This window comes from Felis catus, chromosome A2, assembly GCF_018350175.1.
Source record: "Felis catus isolate Fca126 chromosome A2, F.catus_Fca126_mat1.0, whole genome shotgun sequence".
NCBI classification, from domain to species: Eukaryota; Metazoa; Chordata; class Mammalia; order Carnivora; family Felidae; genus Felis; species Felis catus.
The window spans coordinates 145800108-145827234 of NC_058369.1; the positions used below are offsets into that span (position 1 = coordinate 145800108).

At 37.1% G+C, this 27127-nt stretch overlaps 1 protein-coding gene across 6 annotated transcripts in view; it reads left to right on the plus strand.

Annotated features, from left to right (window-relative positions):
- NRF1 (nuclear respiratory factor 1) overlaps positions 1-27127 on the plus strand; it is a 145864-nt gene that overhangs the window by 43075 nt on the left and 75662 nt on the right. For all 6 annotated transcript variants that reach the window (XM_023250560.2, XM_023250561.2, XM_023250563.2 and 3 more), the window contains exons 2-4: positions 6046-6277; positions 15006-15120; positions 17192-17318. In XM_023250560.2, the coding sequence (XP_023106328.1) occupies positions 6055-6277; positions 15006-15120; positions 17192-17318 (465 nt within the window). In that variant the 5' untranslated portion in view covers positions 6046-6054. The remainder of the gene's footprint in view (positions 1-6045; positions 6278-15005; positions 15121-17191; positions 17319-27127) is intronic.

The window sequence follows — 27127 nt, forward strand, 5'->3', positions numbered from 1 at the left end:
CGTGCCAGTCATATCTGGCTTTAAACACCCTATTTTATGTGTTATTTTATGAAAACATCGAAAGCATCATTTACAAGTATCCCTCTCTGGTTCAGAGAAGTCTGAAATACCTTTGCCTTTGCTTTTTACAGAGTGCTGAAAGAAATGGTTAGAGAGGCTGCAGGGTGGGATGGGGAGAGAGGTGGAAAGTGATGAGGCACTGGGCACAAGTGACAGGCCTGTGAAATAGACTGCCGTATTGATTTATGTCGCGGACCGCATTCTGCAGGAAAAAATGGAAATCCATTACACCACGTGCATGGTGGACAAATCCCTTTGAAAGGCAGTTAGAGTGCCATCTAATCCCAAATCATTTAAAAACAATTTTGAAGAACCCGGAATTAAAAATGGCCTACGTAGTTTGTCTCTCACTCTAGAACAGTGAAATGGATGGAAAAACAGTATTTTCATGGTGTTTTCCTCTCGTATATTGTGTTTAATTGTGCAACTTAAATAGTGTGTCCAAATTGCATTTTGGATATGTGCAAACCTGGGAGATAGGATATAGTCCCTTGAATATTCTGAAACGCACCAAACTTAGGATATGGAAGAAACCTTACTAGATAGCTTTCGTTAAAGAAGAAGAAAAGAAGAAGAAGAAGGAAAAGTAGGAGGAGGAGGAGGGGGAGGAGGAGGAGGAGGAGAAGAGGAAGAAAAGAAAAAAATTATTTCAACATAATTTTAGATTTTTAGAAAAGTTGCAAAAATAGTATAAAGATCTCTCATTACCCACATTTTCCAAATGTTAACATTTTACCTTTTTTTAAAAAAAAATTTTTTTTCTCTTATTAAATACATGCTATTTTACCAGGTATCTTCCAAAGCTCCATTTGAAGAAACAATCATGAAAGCATTATGCCACACAGAGATACAGGGCTGGGGAGATGACCTCAAGCAGAAAGAACGTGTGGAAAGAGGGGGGTCAAATGATAATCAGTGATTCCTGACCTTTGTAGATTTGAGGCATCATGTGGTTGTTTTATTTTGTAATTAAAGTGAATTTTATTTTGAAATAGAGAATACTCCTTGAGATAATTGAATAGTCCCAAAGTTAGGACTCAGAGTTAGAAGTTTGAGTTGTTATATGTATAGTGGTGTGAGAGTGACAGAAGGTAATAAAAAGTTAGAGCAAAAAAAAATTTTTTTGGACACAACACAAGAATATTAAACAGAAATCAAGAGCCTCTCTGAAAGGCGAAGATCTGGTCATCATCTACATGGAACCAGTTGACCTGAAGAACGAAGACATAACAAGATGGGGCTTAAAAGAAAGCTCTCTGGAGGGGTAAGGGTAGGGGTAGGCCTTTAGGGAAAAGAAAGAAACAAAGCAATCACTCAGAGAAACCAAGGATCTCAGAATCAGAAGTTTTTAAAGAAGGAAAAGGAGAGTTTTACAGTAGAGGAGAATAAAAATGATAGAAGAATTTTGCTTGAATAGATAAGTATGTTCTTCTTACTTATAGCCATAAGGGTCATAGCTGTCTGGCTGCCTTTCTTTTTTTTACTGGTAAACTCTAGATATGCAGTGCTGTATTTATTCTGTTGCATGCTGGTTGAATTCCAGATTGGGGGTGGGTGGCTGGGTGGGTTATACAAGTAGAGATGAAACACTCAGCTTGTCAGTAAGCATCAAAATTTAAAATATATATACTCTTGACTGAGAAATTTTACCTTTAAGAATTTTTTTTAATTAAAATTATTTTTAAATTTTAATTCCAGTATAGTTAACATGCAGTGTTATATTAGTTTCAGGTGTACAATATAGTGATTTAACAATTCCATACATTACTCAGTGACTCTTAATTCCCTTCATGTATTCCCCCCATCCCCCTGCCTTCTGGTAACCATCTGTTTGTTCTCTATAGTTAAGAGTCTGTTTCTTGGTTTGTCTCTTTTTTTTTTTTGTTCGCTTGTTTTGTTTCTTAAATTCCACGTATGAGTGAAATCATAGCATTTGTCTTTGACTGACTTGTTTCAGAGTATTGTACTCTTTTTAAATATTTTTTTAAAGTTTATTTATTTTGAGAGAGAGACCGTATGAGCGGAGTGGGGGGGCAGAGAGAGGGGGAGAGAGAATCCCAAGCAGGTTCCGTGCTGTCAGTGCAGAGCCCGACACAGGGCTTGATCCCACAAACCATGAGATCATGACCTGAACTGAAACCAAGAGTTGGACACTTCACCAACTGAGCCACTGAGGTGCCCCTGTGTTCTTTTTTTTTTTTTAAATCAAACAATATGCAAAGTTTTTTTTTTAAGATAATAAGGGCTAGTTTTATTGTTCTGCTCTATGATGTCATTCATTTATCCTTCACACAGTAGTTACACTGATGTCAGGGATGATTTTTTTTTTTTTAATTGTGGAAAAATCTACATAACATAAAATGTACCCACCACCTTAACCATTTCGTAGTATACAGTTCAGTAGTGTCAAGTACGTTTATATTGCTGTGTAACCTCCAGAACTCTTTTCATCTTGCAAAACTGAAACTCTGTCCTGTGAGGCAGTCCCTCTGTTTTCCCTCCCCTCTCAACCCCTTGCAACCACCCTTCTGCTCTCTGTCTATGAATTTGACTACTTCAGAGACCTCATATAAGTGGAATCCATCATACAGGATTTGTCCTTTTGGACTGGCGTATTTCCCTTAGCGTGTCTTCAAGTTCATCTATGTGGTAGCATGTGTCAGAACTTCTTTTCTTCTTTAACCTTTATTGAGGTATAATTGACAGATAGATGGGGCGCCTGGGTGGCTCAGTCGGTTAAGCGTCTGACTTCAGCTCAGGTCACGATCTCGCGGTCCGTGAATTCGAGCCCCGCTTCGGGCTCTGGGCTGATGGCTCAGGGCCTGGAGCCTGTTTCCGATTCTGTGTCTCCCTCTCTCTCTGCCCCTCCCCCGTTCATGCTCTGTCTTTCTCTCCATCTCAAAAATAAATAAACGCTAAAAAAAAATTTTTTTTAAAAAATTGACACATAGAGGGGAGAGCATAGTTTCCCCATGGACCCCCCTCACCCCCACACCGGCACAGCCTCCCCCAGTACCAACATCCTCCATACCAGAGTGGTGCATTTGTTCTAATAGGTCAGCCTACACTGCCACACCATTATCATCCCATAATTCACATTATGGCTTACTGTTTGTGTTTTCGTTCTATGGGTTTGATAAATGCATAATGACATATTTTCTACCATTTATAGTATCATATGCAGTAGTTTTACCGCCCTACAGAATTTGTGCTCCACCTTTTGATTCTTTCTTCCCCCTCATCCCTGGCAACCACCGATTCTTTTACTGTCTCCATAGTTCTGCCTTTTCCAGACCTTTCATATAGTTGTAGTCATACAATATGTAGCCTTTTAACATTGACTTCTTTCACTTAGCTATGCATTTAAGGTTCCTCCATGTCTTTTCATAGCTTAATAGCTCATGTCTTTGTAATGCTGAATAATATTCCATTATCTGGATGTTCCACAGTTGATTTATTCATTCTGTTGAATGGATATCCACCTACTGAAGGATATTTCAGTTACTTCCCAGGTATAACAATTATGAATATGCTGTAAACATCTCTTAACAGGTTTTTTTTTTTTGTGGACATAAGTTTTTAACTTCTTTGGTAAATACCAAAGACCACAATTACTGGATTGTGTGTTAAGAATATATTTAGTTTTGTTGTAAACTTCCAAACGATCTCCCACAGTGTCTATACCATTTTGCATTCCCACCATTAATAAATAAGAATTGCTGTTGCTTCACATCCTAACCAGCATTTGGTAGTATTGGTGTTTTGGATTTTAGCCATTCCAGTAGATGTATATTATTATCTCACTGTTTTAATTTACAATTCCCTAATGACATGATCGGACATCTTTTCACATGCTTATCCGCCATCTGTATAACTTTTTGGTGAGGTGTCTGTTCAGGTCTTTCGCCATTTTGTAATCAGGTGGTTCATTTTCTTACGGTTTAGTTTTAAGAGTTCTTTGTATATTTTGGAAAATCGTCCTTTATCCATTGACTTTCACAGATATCTTCTCCTAGTCTGTGACTCGTGTTCTCATTATCTTCATAGAAAGTACTTTTCATAGAGCAGAAATTTTTAATGATGTCCAGCTTCTTCAATTATTTCTTTCATGGATCAAGCATTTAATGTTGTCTGTAAAAAGTCATCACCATAGCAAAGGTCACTTAACTTCTCTCCTATGTTATTTTCTAGGAGTCTTATAGTCTTCCATGTTAATTTAGGTCTATGATCCATTTTGAGTTAATTTTTGGAAGGGTGTAAAGTCTGTGGAGAGTCACTTTTGACATGTGATGCCCAGTTGTTCTAGCACCATTTGTTGAGGAGACTTTTGCTCCGTTGTATTGCCTTTGCTTGTTTGTCAAAGATCAGTTGACTGTATTTATAGGGATGTATTTCTGGTCTCTCTATTCTGTTCCATTGATTTGTTTGTTCTTTCACTAATTCCATATTGCTTTGATTACTGTAGCTTTAATAAGTCTTGAAACAGAGTAGTATCAGTCTTCCAGCTTTGTTCTTCTTCAGTGTCATGTTTGCTATTCTGGGTCTTTTACCTTTCCACATAAACTTTAGAGTCAGTTTTGATATTCATAAAATAACTTGCTGGGATTCCAGTTGGGATTGCATTGAATCCATGGGTCGATTTAGGACATCTTGACAATATTGAATCTTCCTATCCATGAACATGGAATCTGTTTCTATTATTTAGTTCTTCTTTGATTTCCTTCATCAGAGTTTTGTAGTTTTCCTCAAATAGATCGTGCCCATATTTTGTTAGATATATACCTAAGTATTCTGGGTTTTGTTTATTGGTTTTTTTTGTTTTTTTGTTCGCCTGCTAATGTAAATGGCAACGTGTTTTAAATTCAAATTCTATTTGTTTATTGGTATATAGGAAAGCAATTGACTTTTGTATATGAACATATGTATGTTTGCTTCAAAAAAATTTTTAAGGATAACACACTTCTGTAGGTTGAGGGGGAAGAGGGGACAGATTAAAATTGCCATAGAAGTACAAACCTTTATGTTACTACTTTATAAATTACTGCATCATGGGGCACCTGGGTGGCTGAGTCGGTTGAGTGTTGGACTCTTGATTTTAGCTCAGGTCATGATCTCACAGTTCGTGAGATAAAGCTTTATGTCAGGCCCTGTGCTGATAGTGCAGAGCCTGCTTGAGATTCTCTCTCTCCCCCTCTCTGCCCCTCCCCTGCTGTCTCTCTCTCTCTCTCTCAAAATAAATAAACTTAAAAAATTACTTTATCATATCAAGGTTTATAAGAAGCACAGTTTTATAAGCAGAAAGACCATTTTAAGTGATTTATTTTTGGGAAAAATAAAGCTTAACTTCCATTTGTCTGAAATACAAAGAAAATGTTAAGTATTCATTTACTTCCTGTTTTTTTTTTAAGTTTATTTATTTTGAGAGGGAGAGACAGCGAGAGTGCGCATGCGCACACACGTAAATGGGGGAGAGGCAGAGAGAGAGGGAGAGAGAATCCCAAGCAGGTGCCATGTTATCAGCACAAGCCCAACACGGGGCTTGATCCTACAAACCAAGCCATGAGATGACCTGAGCTGAAATCAACAGTTGGATGCTTCACCAAATGAGCCACCCACATGCCCCACTTACTAAGTGTTTTTATGTCTACAATTTCAAATGGGAGTCATCAAGATCTTTAAAGTATCTTTTTATTGTTCTTTAAAGTATCTTTTTATTATTATATGTGATATCAAGAGTACTTACGGTTTTGTGACCTGAGGCATAAAATTAGCACAGTGAATTTCTATCAGAATGGTTTTACATCAGGGAAACATTCTACCATTTTTAGGTATATTTGAATGGTGCTTTCCATTTCCGATGACTTGGTGTGGTGAGGTATGTAGTGAAATTGTAGCCTTCCTCTGCTCTTGAGGAAAATATTGCTTAGTATAAGCATTGTGTTATATTACACACTGAATTCTGTTCTTTGCCTTTTCTTCTGACAGTAAATCTTCATGGAGGAACACGGAGTGACCCAAACTGAACACATGGCTACCATAGAAGCCCATGCAGTTGCCCAACAAGTACAGCAGGTCCATGTGGCCACCTACACTGAGCACAGTATGCTGAGTGCTGATGAAGACTCTCCTTCTTCTCCTGAGGACACCTCTTACGATGATTCAGACATACTCAACTCCACAGCGGCTGATGAGGTCACCGCTCATCTGGCTGCTGCAGGTAATGTTGTTTGGATCAGATGCTCTTTATTTTTCGCTTACCTCTGGCATTGTGCATATCTGAAAGGGCCTAGGATGCAGGCACTCTCACATACACCTCCATATCATACCTTCATGATTTTTTTTTTAAACCTTGCATTTACAACTTGTGCTTGTATTCTACTGAGACTGAAGCTTTAGAATCATATACTATTAACGATATGACTGTTTTTGTTTTTTCATCCATTCCAACAATCTTTTGACTTTTTAACTAAAGCATTTAGTCCATTTACATTGAATGTAGTCGCTGGTATATTTCGATTTAAATTTATCATGTTTATTGTATGCTTTCTCTTCATCCCACTTATTCTTTGTTTATATTTCCTTCATGTTTTGGAGGGACTGGAAAATTTTTAATTTTTTTTCTTGTCAGTTTGGAAGTTATACATATTTTTATGATGAGTGGTACCCCTAGAAATTATAATATATCTTTAACTTATTTCGAAGTCTTCTGTAACTGGTACTTTTGTCCTCTTAGGGATAATGCAATATTCTTGGAACACTCGGATTTTATTCCCGTGATCCTGACCTATATGCTCTTGTTGCTCTGTGTATTGATTCTTTGTATATTTTAAGCCATACAAGACATTATTTTTTGTTTTAACCATTGTTAGTGTTCGTTTTTCAAAAATTTTTAAGGTTTTATTTATTTGAGAGAGAGACAGAGATAGACTATGAGTGGGGGAGGGGCAGAGAGAGAGGGAAACACAGAATCTGAAGCAGGCTTCTGGCTCTGAGCTGTCAGCACAGAGCCCGACATGGGGCTCGAACTCATGAACCGTGAGATCCTGACCTGAGCTGAAGTTGGAAGTTTAACCAACTGAGCCACCCAGGCACCCCAATGTTCACTTTTTCCTTTATATCCAACTTGCCTTCTGAGAATTTTCCTTCTACTTAAAGATACCATTTAGTATTTCCTTCATCATGGAAGTCTCTCAGTTTTTATTTGTCTGAGAATGTTCTTATTTAACCTTCAGTCTCGAAGGATGTTCTTACTGGGTATAGAATTCTAGGTTGGTACTTATCCCCCCCACCGCCCCCTCATATTTAAGAAACTGTTTCCACTGTCCTGGCTTCCATCCTTGCTTTTTGGAATTCAACTCCTTTATTCTAACAGCTGCTCCTTTGAAGGTTATCTCCCACACAGACCCCACCTCCCACTGTTCTTAAGATCTTCTCTGTCTTTTGGTTTGGTTTGGTTTGGTTTGGTTTGGTTTGGTTTTCCTGTGTTCAGTTTTTGTGCTATATCTGGCTCTGGACTTCTCATTTAATTGTTTAGGATTCTTTGAACATCTTGAATCTGTGTATTGATGTCTTTCATCAGTTCCAGAAAATCTTAGTCACTATAGATTTTGCTTCAAGTTTTGCCTTTGCTCCATTCCATCTCTTCCTTCTATGACTCCAATTAAATATGTTAGTTTTTCTCATCGAGTCCTTTATGTCTCTTACCTTCTATTCTGTATTACTATCATTTTGTCTCTTTATGCTTCAGTCTGTGGACTGAGTTTCTTCAAACTCTTTTCCAGTTTATTAATTTTTCTCTTCAACTGTGTCTAAGGTACTTTTAAAGCTGTCCACTGAGATCACTGAGAAAGCTAATTTTAGTAATATAGTTTTTTTTTCTTGTTTTAGAATTTCTAGTATGTTTTTTTCTCCCCGAATTTGTACTATTAAAGTTTCTAGTTGTAGTAGAAAAAAAGGTTTTTTTATTCTCTGTGAGTGAAGTGCATCATGATTTTATAGTATATTTGGTAATTCTACTCTCTGAAGTGCCCGTGAGTTTTTTTCTGTTATATGTTGTTAGTGCTATTTCTTGTTTACATTAGTTTTTCTTTTTATGTATTGGTTATATTTAAATGAATGCTGGATGGTGTGTTTGGAAATTTACTTTTAGAAATAATTTGGGGTCTAGAATAATATTATTGTCCTCTAGAGAAGATTTTTCTTTGCTTCTGCCAGATGCCTGAGGACACTAGAAATCCTGTATTATCTTAATCCAATTTAAGGTTTTGAGATGTTCTGGGCCACTAAATGACTTAAAGCTGGGCTATATTTTGTACCATTCTCTTTGCTATTTACATTGTATGTTAAGCACTATGTGGAAGACTCCATGTAAGCCATGCCTGGATGGGTTTGATACTGTATAAGGAACATTGATCTTATAAGATATTTAGGGAAAGCTGAACAGTAAGTCAATTATCGGGAATAGCCAACGTATTTCATCTTTTTAGTATTTGCTATGTTTAAAGAGAAGAAGACAAGTGTAATGAAAAATGATCTAATTACTATCAGTTATTATCCACCGTGTATTTCTGGAATTGTGATTTTTAAAATAAAACTTAGTGGCAGGAACACATGAAATGTTTGCAAAATATATTTTTGAAATTTTTATACTTCCCAGAAGAGGGCATCCTAACATAATGAATCCAGGTCAACTTCTTTCCTAGGAAGGAAGATGCTTTTGAGACAGAGTTTTGCTACATTACTGTATGTGCTGAATTGTCATAGTGTTAAAATTAGGAAAGGAGTCTAATCTAACACTTTCATGTGGCAGATGTGGAAACTGAGGCCTAGCTAGTAGGAATGATATACCATTTAACCATTCAGCAATTATTGAGGAATTACTATATACTCTCTGTCACTATGTATAGCCGCTACAAACAAGACAGGCAGGAGCTTGCTCTTACAGTAGCTTACAGACCAGTGGTGGAGAGAAGGGTACAAATAATAAAGTAAGATAAAGAGCACTGAGGACTCTGGAGGAAATAATGAAGTAAGGTGAATGGACAGGGAAGGGAAGCAGGTTGCTGCTTTTCTAATCCTATTCTTTTCTCTCCCTCCACTGAGGCAACCGCTATTCTAAATTTGATCTTTCTCATTCTCATGCATTTCTTTTATACTTCTGCTGTACACCTATGTATCAATAACTAATACTGAACCTGGTTTGACATGCGTTAAATTTTATATAAATGATATCATTTCTAATCCTCTCTCTGTGTAACATTGTTTATTCAGTTTTTTTTTTTTTGAGATTTCATTCATATTGATAATGTGGCAGTTTTATTTTAACTGTTATTTGGTATTCCATTCATCATCTAAATACGTCATATATCATTATAACATTTAGGTTGTATAAGTTTTTGCTATTACAGTAGCTGCAAATGAAAATTATTTTGTGTTTTCTTGTACAAATTGTGAGAGTTTCTTTTGGCATTGGTTTTCAAACTCTCGACAGTGCCCACAGTGATACATTTTACATTGTGATCTAGGAGAAATGAATGCACATATAACTGAGTAAGTTTCTCATGGAGTAACACCCCTCTGCAAGTGACATGCTCTCTGATGTGTTCTAGAATCTTTCACTTCATTCCATTTTATTTTAAAAAACACAAAATACAAAAAATACAAAAAAAAAAAAAAAAACCCCAAATTACTCATGAACCACCAAAGAACAGAAACCTGCAGTTTGAAAACAATGCTGAAGGGTATACCCAAGAGGAGAGTTAGAGGGCAAAGATGGGCACATTTTCAACTTTACTAAATGTTCCAAATGTCTTTCCAGATCGTTGTATGAACTTACATTCCCACAAGCAATATGTTCGAGTGCCTTTTGCTTCCAATCCATACCAGATTTGGTATTGCCAATCGTTTTTTGGTTTTGCCAGTTGGATGAATATGAAATAATATCTCGCCGTTGGTTGAATTTACTTGTGTCTGAGCAAGAGGCTCCAGACAGTGCAGAAAGACAAGATAGAGCACCATTTCAGATCTTTTTTGACTATTCACGTTTCTTCTTGTGCACATTTCCTATTTATGCCTTTGTCCATTTGGGTTATCGTTTTTTTTTTCTTATTGATTTGTAAGAGTTATTGGTATAAATTTAATACTGTTCTTTTCTTGATAATATGCATTGCATTTATTATCTTCTCCCAATTTGTTGACCACTCCTTTCCCTAAGTTTTTATTATTTCTTTTTGTCCATAAAGGTTTTAATTTATATTATTGTGAAATTTATCAGTTTATCCTTGTGGAGTCTTATTTAAGGAATTCTTAACCCTGAGTTTATAAAAGTTCTACAACAGTGTATTATAGAAGTTACGAAGATTTTTACTATGTTGGGTTTTTAAAAATTTTTTTCTGATGTTTGTTTATTTTTGAGGGGGGTGAGAGAGAGCACGCACGTGCACGCAGACAAGACGGGGAGGGGCAGAGAGACGGGTAGACACAGAATGTGAAGCAGTATCCAAGCTCAGAACTGTCAGCACAGAGCCTGATGCAGGGCTTGAAACCACGAACCATGAGATCATGACCTGAGCCAAAATCAAGAGACATTCAACTGACTGAGCCATCCAGGCACCCCTGTCCCAGTACCCTTTTTTTTTTTTTTTAATCTTTTAAAATGTTTATTTATTTTTGAGAGAGGGACAGTGTGTTAGCAGGGGAGGAGCAGAGAGAGGGAGACAAAGAATCCACAGCAGGTGCCAGGCTCTGAGCTGTCAGCACAGAGCCCGGTGCGGGGCTCGAACCCATGAACCACGAGATCATGACCTGAGCTGAAGTCAGACGCTTAACCGACTGAGCCACGCAGGTGCACCCCAGTACCATATTTTTAATAATTCATCCTTTTCCCACTTTGGTCTTCTGACACAAGATGTGTGTGAACTCTTCATTAAGTTGCATTGGTTTATTTGTCTAGCCTTCAGGCAGTTCTACACTGTCTTAATGACTATTGCTTTATAGTAACTACTTTATAGTAACTACTGATATTTGATAGGCGTGCACCTTTTAAAATTCTTAAAATTCTTCACAGTTATCCTGGCCGTTCTTGGCCTTTTGCATTTCCATTTAAATTTTAAGATCAATTTATCAATGTCCACAAAAACCCATACTGGGACTTTTATTTGAATTATATTGAATTCATAAATTAATTAAGCATCTTTATTCTTAATAGCCTAAAACTTGAAATTCCCTGAGTGTCTATCAGTAGGGTAATGGGTTAACTATGACTTATTCATACTATGGAATATTACTCATCAATAAAAAGGAACGAACTACTAATACATATAACAGTGTGGATGAACCTCAAAGACATTATTCTAAGTGAAAGAAACCTTACACAAAAAAGTATATTCTGTATGATTTCTATTTATTTGAAGTTCTAGAATAGGCAGAATTAATATAGGATGATAAAAATCAGAATTGTAGGTACTTTTTGGGAGATTGGATAGGAACTGACTGGGAGGGGACATAAGAGAACTTTGTGTAGCAGTGGTATTAGATATCTTGATAGATTAGTTATCATAGGTGTATACATTTTTCAAAGTTGATTGAAGTTACACTTAAGATTTTTACATTGCAGTATATGTAAATTTTACCTCAAAAGAAAAAATTATAAACAAATATAGAACTCTAGCCCATGATTTTCCTACTGAATACTTAGGAGAACCATACATGCATCAGAATTTAAAAAATGATATGGGTAGAGAGATGGATGGGGGCACCTGGCTGTCTCATGCTCAGTCAGTAGAGCATGCAACTCTTGATCTGGAGGCTTGTGAGTTCAATCCCCATGTCGGGTGTAGAGATTACTTAAAAATAAAACAGTCTTTAAGAAACTTAAAAAAAAAAAAGATGGATAGATGCAGATAGTAAAATATTAATAGTAGAGTGTAAGTGGTAGATATATGAATATTTGCCATAAAAATCTTTCAACTTTGCTCTATATTTGAAAGTTTTAGTAATAAAATGTTGGACTCCTACAACTCAATAGAATAAAAACAAATAACCTGATTAAAAAATGGACAGGGGCACCTGGGTGGCTCAGTTGGTTAAACAACGAACTTCAGCTCAGGTCATGGATCTTACAGTTTGTGAGTTTGAGCCCCGTGTCGGGCTCTGGGCTGACAGCTCTGAGCCTGGAGCCTACTTCAGATTCTGTGTCTCCCCCTCTCTCTACCCCTCCCCTGCTCACGCTCTGTGTCTCTCTGTCTCTCAATAATAAAACGTTAAAAAAAATTTTTTTTAAATGGACAAAGGACTGAAGTAGACATCTCTCTAAAGAAGATGTACAAATGGTCAACAGGCCCATGAAAAGATGCTCAACATTACTAATTATCAAGGAGATGCAAATTGAAACCACATGAGATGTTACCTAACACCTGTAAGGATGGCTCTTATAAAAAAAGGCGGGGGGGGGGGGGGGCGGGTGGCCTGGGTGGCTCAGTCAGTTAAGCATTTGACTCTTGATTTTGGCTCAGGACATGATCTCATGGTTCATGAGATTAAGTCCCCCATTGGGCTCTGTGCTATCAACACAGATTCTCTCTCTCTCTTTCTCTCTCTCTCTCTCTCTCTCTCTCTCTCTCTCTCTCTCTCTCTCTGCCCGCCCCTCTCCCTCTTGTGCTCTCTGTCATAAATAAGCATTTAAAAAAACAACAACAAAAAACAGAAGATAAATATTAGCAAGGATATGGAGAAATTGGAACCTTGTATGCTGTTGGTGGGAATGTAAAGTGGTACAGCCTCTGTGGAAAACAGTATGAAGTTTCTGCAAAAAATTAAAAATAGAACTACCCTATGATCCAGCAATTCCACCTCTGGATATCTATTTGGAAGAATTGAAATTAGGACCTCGTAGAGTTATTTGCATTCCCATGTTCATTATTCACAATAACTAAGTTGTGGAAGCAATTCAGATGTTCACTGATGGATGAATGGCTAAAGAAAATGTGTATATCTGGAAGGGAATATCTTTTTAAATGTTTTTTTTTTTTTTAATTTTGAAAGAGAGAGAGAGAGTGTGCAAACAGGTGAGGGAGGGAGGGAGGGAAGAAGGGAGAGGGAGAGAGAGAGAGAATATCCCAAGCAGGTTCCGTGCTGTCAGAGCACAGCCAACAGGGGGCTCGGTCTCATGAACTGTAAGATCATAACCTGAGCCAAAATCAAGACTTACGCTTAACCGACTGAACCACCCAGGAGCTCCTATATAGAATGGAATATTATCCAACCATTAAAAGGAAGGAAATCCTGCCATATGGCAACAACCTGGGTGAACCTTGAGGGCATTATGCTAAGTGAAATAAGCCAGTTATAGAAGAACAGATCCTGCATGATTTCACTTATATGAGGTATTAGTCAAACTCACAGGAACAGGGGTACAATGGTAGTTGCCAGGGACGGGGGTGTGGAAATGAAGAGTTGTTCTTCAACAGGTGTAAAGTTTCAGTTATGCAGGATGAATAAATTCTAGAAATCTGGCGTACAAAATAGTGCCTATCTTACACACTTAAAATTTTAATATGGTAGATTAAAAAAATAAAATTAAAAAAAGGAAGAGCATCAGAGAAGGAATAAATGAAGATACAATTTTTAAAAAGTTAATATGGTAGGTCTCCTGTTCAGTGTTCTTATCACAATTAAAAAAAATAAAATGCTGGATAAATGCATCAGTAAGATTTTTCCATCTATCAGCTGTTTATGTTGGAAAAGAAGGTAAAAAGGATGAATTTATTTTTCGACTTGCTCTGGGGCTCTTTAGAGGGATTTAAGTCAGACTGATTATACTACTAAATAACATGTAGAGAGATTTGTCTAGATTTTCAGGGAGGCTTATTTAAATATTTTTTAATGTTTATTTTTGAGAGAAGGACAGACAGAATGTGAGGAGGGGAGGGGCAGAGAGAGAGGGAGACACAGAATCTGAAGCAGGCTCCAGGCTCTGAGCTGTCGCACAGAGCCTGACGTAGTGCTCAGGCTCATGAACCGTGAGATCATGACCTGAGCTGAAGTCAGATGCTTAACTAACAGCCACCCAGGCACCCCCAGGGAGGCTTATTTTAATTGAGCCACTTAGAACATATATAACACATATGCCAGTATAAATCTGAGTAAATATAATTTTCATTTTAGCTTTTTATAGGGTTTACAAAAAAAGATAAAAGTGGATCATCTGCTTAAAAAAAGAAAAAAAAATGGAATGTCCTTGATATATTGAGGTCCCATGGATCAGAGACTCCAATAATTCCTTAGGGCCTACGCTTCATTTTAATCTCAGGGCAAGCCAGACCAACTTTTATTAACATGTTTTCCTTAAGAGTGGCATGGTTTTCATCTCTTTCCTGCCGGCGTCAGGTTTTTTGTGATCAACAACTCCATTTTAGGCACATTTCTCAGATATGTAAGGAAAGAATATCCAATTAAGATAATATTCTTCCAGATACTCCTCTTACAGGTGTTGTTACTGTTTGAGATCCAAGTATGAATGATTGTCTCTGACTTCTTTAACTTGGGGTAATGGAAAGAGGGGCACAGGGATGGAAGTGAGATTTGAAATCTGTGATTTTGTTTTCTTTTGGCAAGCTCCTCCTCTCAATGCTGCAGTTTCATCTGGCACCTCTGAGAATATTGCCTCAACAGTATGGGAATGCTGGCAACCAAAACATGATGTAAAATTTAGCTAGTGTATGGTCGGGAGGTGTTTAAGTCCATCACTTTTTTAGATTCATTGTAAGTTTTATTGGTAAATGAAAATATGACTCATGTTGCACAATAATGAACTATGTTGATCATATCAGGAACATTCTGTATTGAGAAGATATTAGGAGATAAGTGCTGCCTTGTTTGTACCTCTGTTTTCTGTCTTGCACAGTTCACAGGCTTTGCCTGATGTCGCGCATACGTTGTTATTTCAGGTCCCGTGGGAATGGCTGCTGCTGCTGCTGTGGCAACAGGAAAGAAACGGAAACGGCCTCATGTGTTTGAGTCTAATCCATCTATCCGGAAGAGACAGCAAACACGTTTGCTTCGGTGAGGGCTCCCTTATCCATATCGTTGCTGTTCCTCAAACGCTTCACGGTGCGGATGACAGTTAGAACATATGTTATTTGGTGCGTTGAGGATACCGAGTTAGATCCCTTGATGGCAGAGTTAGACTTCAGAGTACTCCTATGGAATTAAATAAATGAAACTAGAAATGATGAACAGATGTATAATATCACTTCAGTTCATTCAGAGAAAATTTTTATGCCGGCTCTGTGCCAGACATTGTTCTAGGCCTTCCTAGACACTGTTCTAGGAATAGAACAGTGAACACAACAAATTCCCTTAAAGAGCTCTTATTCTAGTGGGGGAAAAAAGAAAAATGTCAAATGAAGGTAGGTACTTTGGGAAAAAATAAAGTGGAGTAAGGAAAATAGAAAGGTTGGGGCTTGGGGATATAGAGTAGTTTATTTTACAGGGGTAGTCTGGGAAGTCTTCTTTGACAGGCAAACTTTGAACAGAGATCTGAAGTGAGTGCAAGGGCATTGTTGATGTCTAGGGAAAGAGCTTTTCAGACAGAGGGAATAGCAAGAACAAAGTTTCTGAAGTAGGATGGAACATGGTTGTCATGTTTGGGGAACAGTCAGGGAGAGAATGAGAGGAGACTGACTCAGAGTAGTAGTATATATGATAAAGGGCGCCTGGGTGGCTCAGTTGGTTGAGTGTCTGACTCTTGATTTCAGCTCAGGTCATGATCTCAGGGTCATGAGATCGAGCTCTGTATTGGCTCCCGTGCTGGGTTTGGAGTCTGCTTAAGATTTTCTTTCCCCCTGCCTCCCCCACTCACCCTCACTCTATGTCTCTTAAAAAAAAAAAAAAAAAAAGTAGTAGAGAGCCATGTCATGGGGTCTTTGGTCCAGTATAAGGGCTTTGACTCTTGTTCTGAGTGAGATGGGCAGTCAATGAAAGCTTTTTTTTTTTTTTTTTTAAGTTTATTTCTTTATTTTGGGGAGGGGGGGAAGAGGCAGAGAAAGAGAGGGAAAGAGAGAGAATTCTAAGCAAGCTCCATACTGTCAATACGGAGCCCAGTGTGGGGCTCGAACTCACAAACTGAGATCATGTCCTGAGGCAAAATCAAGTCAGATGCCTAACTGACTGAGCCACCCAGGTGCCCCAAGAAGTCAGTGAAGGCTTTTGACCAAAGCAGTGATGTGGTCTGATTTATATATATATATATTTTTTTAATATTTATTTATTTTGAGAGAGAGAGAGAGAGAGAGAGAGATTGCTAGTGGGGGAAGGACAGAAGGAGAGGGGGAAAGAGAGTATGGGGAGGGGGAGTGGCAGAGGGGTGCAGAAAGAGAGAGAGAATCCCAAGCAGGCTCTGAGCTGTCAGCGCAGAGCCTGACAGGGCGGTCGATCTCATAAACTGTGAGATCATGACCTGAGCCAAAATCAAGAGTAGGACACTTAACTGAGTCACCCAGACGCCCCCTAATGTATATTTTAAAAGGATCCCTTGGGCTGCCATGTTGAGAATAGAATTTGGGTGTATAAGAAAGGAAGCAGGGTGAGTAATTAGGAGGTTATTGTAGTAATCCAGGACAGAAATTATAGTGTCTTAAAACTAATAGAGCGGGGCGCCTGGGTGGCTCAGTTGGTTAAGTGACTGACTTTGGCTTACGTCTCGCAGTTTGTGAGTTTCATTAAGTGTGGAGATGATATGATAAAGTCTACAAGAATACCTCTCAGCAGTAATCTTTATTATTATAAGTAGCAGTAAGAGAAAACCCCTTTGGTGGTTCCGGAAGAATTATACTCTCCATGTTCAACATTGTGTCACGTCTGTATCCTGAAGCAAACTTGTGGCCGACCCGTATATCAGTGGGCTAGTCATTGACCTTTAGGACAGAGGTATGCACATATTTTAAATGAATGAGCTATCCAACCTCACACTCCCCTTTTCACATTTCACATAAAAAAAAACACAAAAAAAAAACCCACCTGTATCTAATCAGAATACATTGTCAAAGTAAGTTTTGTTTCTGTGTCACCATAATTTCTATGTCACCATAATTTCCTTTAACTGTTTTTATTCTTTTTTCATTCTCTGATTCAGGAAACTTCGAGCCACGTTGGATGAATATACTACTCGAGTGGGACAGCAAGCTATTGTCCTCTGTATCTCACCCTCCAAACCCAACCCTGTCTTTAAAGTGTTTGGTGCAGCACCTTTGGAGAATGTGGTAAGAAGACTCAGCTGTGTTCTCAGATACTCTTTGCTTTCTGTGGGTTGTTGTTCATTCTTTTGATCCTCTGTCTAGTACAATAGCTATTACTCCTATCCTCCCCTCATCCAGGGGTGGGAGTGGGACCCATTTTCAAGCTACTTTATGTAGATCAAAATAAAAAAGATTATTTCTGTTTTTCTTTCTTTCTTTCTTTCTTTCTTTCTTTCTTTCTTTCTTTCTTTCTTTCTTTCTTTCTTTAATTTTTTTCTTTTAAAGTAATCTCTATACCCAACACAGGGCTTGAACTCACAACCTCAAGATTAAGAGTCACATATTCCACCAGCTGAATCAGCCAGGAGCCTTTATTTCTGTTTCTACTTATTATAACCACGTATCCTACCCTATTAGATATCCTATCTGATAGATACGTTGCTATCAGACGCAAGGGGGAAAGTGGTATTATGTTTGGTAAGAAACCCATGCAGGTTTTGTAAGAAAGTTACTGATTTATGTCAGAAACAAAGTGGGAAATAATTCCACAATACAAATTTCATGAGACAAACCTCAGGAAGCATTTTACTGGTTGTCCGTATTTGAGTTGCCTATTTAAATTTCTTCAAAGAAATCGATTTAGCACTCTGCTTCAGTTTAGAAATAGAGTTGAATATTTTGATTGCCTAACTATCCATAGCTAAGTTGATAAAGATAGTATTTTACCCTTGCATACTTATGCTACGTGAACTGCTTTTTCTCTGGCCAAAATAACTTAGAATAATGGTCTGTCCAGATTTAAATTATATTTTGTTTTTATTAGGATAACATTTATTAGCTAAAGAGACATTCGTTAGATTTCTCCCATATAAAATATAGATATTTTAGGAATTTATGACTGATTAGTGAAATTTTGTTTATTGGTTTTTCTTTCACATACAAATGTCGTGGTTCCTTTTCAACATGTTTGTGTTTTGCCAAAAATTCCTGAGGCCCTAGAATGGGATGCATATTAGGACCTTTCCTTAGAAGAGTATGGTGGAAGGCTTCTACCTCAAAATGGCACCTGAGAAGCACTCATTAGTGTCATGATGTTCACAAACATGAAATCTGGGCATGTCTTCTTTTCTTCGGTGTTAAAAATTTAAAATAATTTTACTACTAATAGTAATGTGACCTATGAAAAAGACTCATCTAGAAGACTCAGAAAAATACCTCTGAAAATTACTCACTGAAAAGAGGGGTGCCTGGCTGGCTCAGTAAGTTGAGCGTGCATGACTCTTGACCTCAGGATTGTAAGTTGAGCCCCATGTTGGGTGTAGAGATTACTTAAAATCTTTAAAAAAAAAAATCAAAAAGAAGTTTTTGGGAAATTGTTGGAGTCTTCCATAGAGTACAAAAAGGTATAGACTCTATGAAACAGAAGCAAACTATTGTATGATAAACTAGACTGAGATAAAAAGCAGTAGCTATTTTTTCACTGACTGACATTTGATAAATACAAGCTAAAGAATAAATACTAGTAGAAATAGAAGCAACATATGTCTTCAGAACACTAAAGAGAAAAAAAAAAGTCCATGTAAAAGGAATTAAAAAAACACAATATATAGAACAAAGTAATTTGAGTGAGATCAATTAATTTTGTTATAAATCGTAAATATAAATAGATTAACTCCTTTGAGAAAGACAAAGATTTTCTTTCAGATGGAACAACAATAATCTAAACCAAAACCCAACTGTATTTAATTTATGTGACATACTTACATTGACCACAAATGTCCAGAGTGGCTGTAAATGATACCATTAAGAAAGTGAAAAGACAATCCACAGAATGGGAGAAAATATTTGCAAATTATGTATCTGACAAATAACTTGAATCCAGAATATATAAAGAACTTTCAGAATTCAACAATAAAAAGACAGCCCAATTTTAAAATGGCAAACAGTCTGTCACTATTTGCAGATGACGTTATACTATATTTAGAATACCCTATAGACTCCACCAAAAATCTGTTCGAATGCATAAATGAATTGTTGCAGGATACAAAATTCATATACAGAAATTTGATGCACTTCATACACTAATAACAAAGTAGCAGAAACAGAAATGAAGAAAATAATTCTATTTACAATTGCGCCGAAAAAGAATAAAATACTTAGGAGTAAACTTAACCAAGGAGGTGGAAGACCAGTACTCTGAAAAATATACAACAATGATGAAGGAAATTGATGACAACACAAACAAAACGAAAGATATTTTTTGCTCATGGATTGGAAGAATTAATATTGTTAAAATGTCCATACTACCCAAAGTAATCTACAGATTCGGTGCAATCCCAATCAAAATACCAATAGCATTTTTCATAGAAGCAGAACAAATAATCCTGAAATTTGTATGGATCCACAAAAGACCTCGAATAGCCAACACAGTCTTGAGAAAGAAGAACACAGCTGGAGGTATCACAATCCCAGATTTCACACTATATTACAAAGCTTTAATAATCAAGACAGTATGGTACTGGCACAAAAAACAGACACATAGATCAATGGAATGGAATAGAAAGCCCAGAAATGAATCCACTGTTATGTGGTCAATTAATCTATGACCATGGAGGCAAGAATATACAATGAAGGAAAGAAAGTCTCTTCAAAAAATGGTGCTGGGAACACTAGACAGCTACATGCAGAAGAATGAAACTAGACCATTTCTTACATCATTCACAAAAATAAACTCAAAATGGATTAAAAACCTAATGTGAGACCTAAAACTACAAAACTCTTAGAAGAAAACATGGGCAGTAATTTCTTGTACGTTGGCCTCATCAAGATATTTATGGATGTGTCTCCTCAGGCAAGGCAAATGAGCAAAAATAAATTATTAGGACTACACCAAAATAAGCTTTTTGTACAACAAAGGAAGCCATCAACATAATGAAAAGGCCATCTGCTGAATGTGAGAGGATACTTGTTTTTTTTTTTTTAAGACGTTGCTCTAAACGTTTATTTTATTTTTGAGAGAGAGAGAGCATGAGCAGAGGAGGGGCAGAGAGAGGGAAACACAGAATCCTAAGCAGGCTTCAGGCTCTGAGCTGCCAGCACAGAGCCCAGTGCAAGGTTCAAACTCACAAATGACAAGATCATGACCTGAGCCAAAGTCAGATGTCCAACTGACTGAGCCACCCAGGTGCCCCGATGTGAGAGGATACTTGTAAATGATATATCTGTTGAGGAGTTAATATCCAAAATACATTAAGAAGTTACATAGCTCAACACCAAAAGACCAAACAATCCAATTAAAAAAGGGGCAGAGGACCTGAGTAGACATTTTTCCAAAGAATACCTACAGGTAGCCAACAGATATATTAGAAGATGCTCAACCTCATTCATCATCAGGGAAATGCAAATCAAAACCGCAGTGAGATGTCACATCACACCTGTCAGAATGGCCAGTACCAAAACAACAAGAAGTAACAAGTGTTGGTGGGGATGTAGCGGAAACACCACTTGTGCACTGTTGGTAGAAATATACTTTGGGGCAGCCACTGTGGAAAGCAGTATGGAGGTTTCTTAAAAAATTAAAAATAGAGGGGCACCTGGGTGGCTCCGTCAGTTGAGTGTCCAACTTTGACTCAGTTCATGATCTCGTGGTTCATGGGTTCGAGCTCTGCCCTGGCAGTGTGGAGCAGGCTTGGGATTCTCTCTCTCTCTCTCTCTCTCTCTCTCTCTCTCTCTCTCAAAAATAAATAAAACTTAATTTTTTTTTTTTTTTTTTTTTTTTTTTTTTGAGAAGAAATAACCAGGGGCACCTGGGTGGCTCACCCTGTTAACTGTCGGACTCTTGGTTTCAGCTCAGGTCATGAACTTGCTGTTTGTGGGTTTGAGCCCCACCATTGGGCTCTGTGCCGGCAGTATGGAGCCTGCTGGGATTCTTTCTCTCTCTATCTCTCTCTCTCTGCCCCCAAACCGCTCGCTCTCTCTGTCAAAATAAATAAACTTAAAAAAAAAAGAAAAAGAAATACCATACAATCCAGTAATTCTACGACTGGGTATTTACAGAAGAACATAAAAACACTAATTCAAAAAGATATATGTACCCCTATGTTTACTGCAGCATTATTTACAGTTGCCAAGATGTGGGAGCAACCTAAGTATCCATCCATTGATGAATGGATAAAGAAGAGGTAGTATATGTCTACAATGGAATATTACTCAGCCATAAAAAAGAATGAAATCTTGCCATTTGTGACAACAAATATGTACTCTAGAGGGTATTACGCTAAGTGAAATGAGTCAGACGGAGAAAGACAAGTATCATATGATTTCGGTTATATGTGGAATCTAAAAAACAAACCAAACCAATCAGAAACAGACTCATAAATAGAGAACAAATTGGTGATTGCCAGAGGGGAGTGGTGGGGATGGGCAGGCAGGTAAAGGGGGGCAGATGGGTAGAGGGGAGCGGGAGGTACAAGTTTCCAATTAAGGAATGAATACGTCCTGGGGATGAAAGGTACAGTATAGGCTATATACTCAGTGGTATTATAATAGCGTTGTATGGTGACAATAGCTACACTTATGAGCATAGCATAATGCATAGAGTTGTCAAATCACTATGTTGTAATAGCTGAAACTCATGTAAATTGTTTTCAACTACACTAAAAGTTTTTTAAAAACGGCAACAAATCTGAATACCTATTTCTCCAAATATATATAGAGATAGAGAAGTGGCCAGCAAGTATATGAGCACTGATGATGAATAGTCATTAGGGAAATGAAAACCAAAACCAGAATTAGACAGGATTATTATAATCAAAAAGATGGACACCAGTAAGTGTTGTTGAGAATATGCAGAAATTGGAACCCTCCATACGTTGCTACTGGGAACATAAAATGATACAGATGCTTCAGAAAGCAGTTTGGCAGTTTCTTAAAATATTAACGGTAGAGTTACCACATGACCTGGCAATTCTGCTCCTAGGTTTACCCAAGAGAACTGAAAACAAATCTTATACACACAGTGTCCATAGCAGCAAGACTTATACATAAAACTTACACATGATATTTTTAACAGCATTATTCATAATAGCCACAAAGTGGGAACAACCCAAATGTTCATCAGCTAATGAACGGATAAATAAAATGTGTTATTATCCGTATATGGACTATTATTCAGCAGTAAGAGGGAATGAAATACTGATAAAAACTACAGCATGGATGAACCTTGGAAACATTGCACCAAGTAAAAGAGCCCAGTCACAAAAGACCACATGTTGTATGATTCCATGTATATGCAGTGTCCAGAACAGGCAAATCTGTAGAGACGGGAAGTAGATTAGTCGTTGCCAGGTTGGAGAGGTGGGAGGGAGGAATGGAAAGTGACAGCCAATGAGTACGGAGTTTATTTTAAAGGGAATCAAAGTGTTCTAAAATTAGATTCTGATGATGCTTGCACAACCCTACATATATACTTAAAAAGGTTGAATTGTACACTTTAAATGGTGAATTGTATGGTCTGATAGGCTGAATAATGACCCCCAAGGATATCCAGGTCTGAATCCCTGGAACTTTTGTGTGTTACCTTGTGTGGCAAAAAGAACTTTGTGATGTGATTAGGTTAACAATTTTGAGATGGGGGAGATTGCCCTAGATTATCCAGGTAGGCCCTAAGCCTAACCACACTGTCTTTATAAGAGGGAGACAAAGGGAGATTGATAAAGAAATAGAAGATGTGTTGGTAGGAGTAAAAGGTTGGATGCAAGGGGGTCAGGGGCCAAAGAATACAGGCTAGGAGCAGCTAGACAAGACAAGGAAATGGACTCCCCCTAGATCCTCCAAAAGGACCAGGCTTGCCAATAACCTTGACTTTAGCCCAGTGAAAAACTCAGAAAATGAATTCCTGTTGTTTTAAGCCACTAAGTTAGCGATACCTGTGTCAGTCATACAAAACTAGTAGGTAAGGTGTATGAATTATAGTCTCAATAAAGCTGTTAAAAATGTTAAAAGTAGGGGCGCCTGGGTGGCGCAGTCGGTTGAGCATCCGACTTCAGCCAGGTCACGATCTCGCAGTCCGTGAGTTCGAGCCCCGCGTCGGGCTCTGGGCTGATGGCTCAGAGCCTGGAGCCTGTTTCTGATTCTGTGTCTCCCTCTCTCTCTGCCCCTCCCCCATTCATGCTCTGTCTCTCTGTCCCAAAAATAAATAAACGTTGAAAAAAAAAAATTAAAAATGTTAAAAGTAAAATAATAGGCAAAGGCATGTCAGACAAATGCCTACAAAAATAAATCATGGATTACAGCATTAATATCAGACAAAGCCAAATTCTCGAGACAATATTAACTGAGAACTAGAGGTAATTTGGTATTGATGAACAGTATAAATTTACACTGAACTTTTTATGCCTTAACTACCATTAAAGCAAAGTGTGCAGATCAAAAAATTACAAATATAAGAAAAATTTTTAAAAATGACAGTGGCAGGAGGCCTTAATAATCTTGGTCAGATTAAGGAAGAAAACTGTAAATAAGAATATAAAAATATGAATAAAAGAATAAACAAGGTTAATATAGAAGATATGTATGCTAGGGGAGCCTGGGTGGCTCAGTCGGTTGAGTGTCCAACTTCAGCTCGGGTCATGATCTCACAGCTCGTGAGTTCGAGCCCCACGTCGGGCTTTGTGCTGACAGCTCAGAGCCTGGAGCCTGCTTTGTATTCTGTGTCTCCCTCTCTCTCTGCCCCTCCCCTGCTCATGCTCTGTCTCTCTCTCTCTCTCTTTCTCTCTTTCAAAAATAAATAAACACTCAAAAAACATTTAAAAAAAGAAGATATGTATGCTAGTATTATTACTACACAAGGAGATAATATGCCATATTTGAAAAATAACATGAATGAATTATAAGAATTGACCATATATTAGGCCCCAACAAAAATCTTAATAAATTACAAAATGCAGAAACTATACAAGCCATGTTTTTTTTATTCAAGGAACTACTTTAATTTTGTTTTTCATCCAGAACTACAAATCTCTCTTTTTTTAAAACTGAAGTATAATTAACATACAGTATTATATTAGTTTTGGGTACACAATTCAGTGGTTCAGTGATTCTGTAAATTGCTCAATGCTCAAGCTAAGTGTACTCTTGAATACCTTATATCTATTTTATTCATCCCTCACCCCTGGCAGCCAACAGTTCGTTCTCTGTATTTAAGAGTCTGTTTTTTTGTTTGTTGGTGTTTTTCATTTGTTTCTTAAATTCCACATGTGAATGAAATCATGTGGTATTTGTCTTTCTCTCTGACTTACTTCACTTAGCATTTTACCTTTTACATACATCCATGTTGCAAATGGTAAGATTTCATTCTTTTTTTATGGCTGAGAAATATTGCATTATGTATGTACACCACCTCTTTTTTATCCATCTATCTATGGATGGACACTTGGGTTGCTTCTGTATCTTGGCTATTGTAAATAATGCTGCAATAAACATTATAGGGCACGTATATCTTTTCAAATTAGTGTTTTCATTTTCTTTGGGTAAATACCCAGTAGTGGAATTACATAGGCCATATTTTTGACCAAATTACAGGAAATTTTGAACTTAAAATCAAAAGATGGACAGGAAAAATTTTTTAGCTACATGGAAATTTTAAAATGCTGATACATACATACATGCATACTTCTTAAACTTTTAAAAAATGGTTAGGGAGGTGTGGCACCTGGGTGGCTCATTAGGTTAAGCGTCCACCTCTTGATTTCAGCTCAGGTCATGATCCCACATTTTGTGGAATTGGGCCCCGAGTTGTCTGTGCTAACAGTGTGGAGCCTGCTTGGGAGTCTCTCTCTCAAAAATAAATAAACTTTAAAAAATGTAAAGCAAAGCTTAAAAAATATGATTCGAACTGGTACTCAAAGGAATATTCACTGCCTTAATTTTTTTATATACGCAAGAAAGATGGAAAAGAAACTATTGAATTCGAGAAGCTGGAAAGGGAATATTAACATGAGTCTAAGAAAAAAATAGAATAAACATGTGGAAGAAATGAACGAGTCTGTGAGCAGAAAAAGTAGAATTGTTACATTCCAGAAATGATACTATGAAAAATCCAATGGAATAGAAAAATTTCTAGCATGCTAGTTGAGGAAAAGGGAGAAGAAAGCAAATATATAGACTTAGAAATTAGATAAGAGTTTTAACTGCAGATACGAATAGATTGAAAATTGTAAGGAAATTCTGTGCATTAATTCTGTTCTTCTAAATTAAAAATCTCAACTAAGTGGGTAAGTTAGTAAAAAGTAAAATCACTAAAATATACCTAAACCTCAGTAGAACAATAAATATGTACAAAATTGAAAAAGTAATTAAACTCTATCCCTGAAAGGAAACACTATGCTCCGATTATTTTGGGTGACCTCTGTTGACTTGCAAGGTGCAGGATATTCCTTAATCTTACTATACACTGGTATAGAAAGTGATATTAAATAATTAGAGCCATTGTTTACCATAATCAGTATGCAATGTATTACACATAATCTCTTGTTAATAAAAGTTAAGGAAATGATTTAGATTTTATAATAATGTCTAACATTTATTGAGTGCTTACTGTGGCATATATACTGTAGGTGTAACTATACTGTAGGTATGTTATAAGCACTTTGTATGTATAATCTCATTTAATAATTTTAAAACTGATATTTGCATTTTGTCTTGCCTGAAGCCGTCCTTAATCTTCCTTTTTGCTTTTCTAGCTGGAAGCTGCTGAGAACTCTAGGAAAATTAAAATTCAGTAGGGCTGTTCAGTTTTGGAATATGGATTTCAGATTCAAGATTGTTATTTTATGAGCTTGTTAAAAGGGGATTGGAGGGGTGCCTGGGTAGCTCAGTCGGTTGAGCGTCCAACTTTGGCTCAGGTCACGATCTCACGGTCTGTGAGTTCGAGCCCCGCGTCGGGCTCTGTGCTGACAGCTCGGAGCCTGCTTCGGATTCTGTGTCTCCCTCTCTCTCTGACCCTCCCCCATTCATGCTCTGTCTCTCTCTGTCTCAAGAAATAAATAAATGTTAAAAAAAAAAAATAAAAGGGGGGGATTGGAAACTTTACAAGGCCTTTAATAGTTGATGTTAAAATGTTTTGTGAATATTTTTCAGCGTTCTGCCCATATTACCTCCTTGCCTACAATTGGGGTGTATAGCAAAGCACTGTAAATAAAATTAAATGGCTCACAACAAACTGGAAAAAATGTTTTCAGATTAATAACAGCAATTATAATTTATTGAGTATTTTTAACATGCCTGTTTTCTGCTGAGTACTTTATATTTATGATTTTTACTTAATCATCACAATAACCCTAATATATATATATTATATATATCTGTTGTTATTTGTGCTTTACAGATGTAGCAATTTGAGGGTTTGAGAGCTTAAGTAATTTGTTCAAGATCACACAGTAAGTAGTGAACTAATGATTAATATTCTTAATGTATAAAGAGCTCTCAAAAGTCAATAAAAATATGAACAGATGAATAACAAAGACCCAAAGATAGGTTTGAATATGGATTAGCTATTAGGTGATATTAAGGAATTCTGTTATTTCTGTAGGATGTGATCGTTGTATTATAGTTATGTATGAAAATGCCCTTATATTTCCAGGATGCATGCTAAAGTATTTAGAAGTGTTTAAAATATACTTTAAGTGGTTAGCCCCAGAAACATTGCATGTGTATGTATATGTACAGATGGAAGATAAAGTAATTATGCCAAAATATTGACAATTATTGAATCTGGGTGGTGAGGGTAGAAGCACTTATTTACTGTTCTTTACATCTTCCTGGATATTTAAATT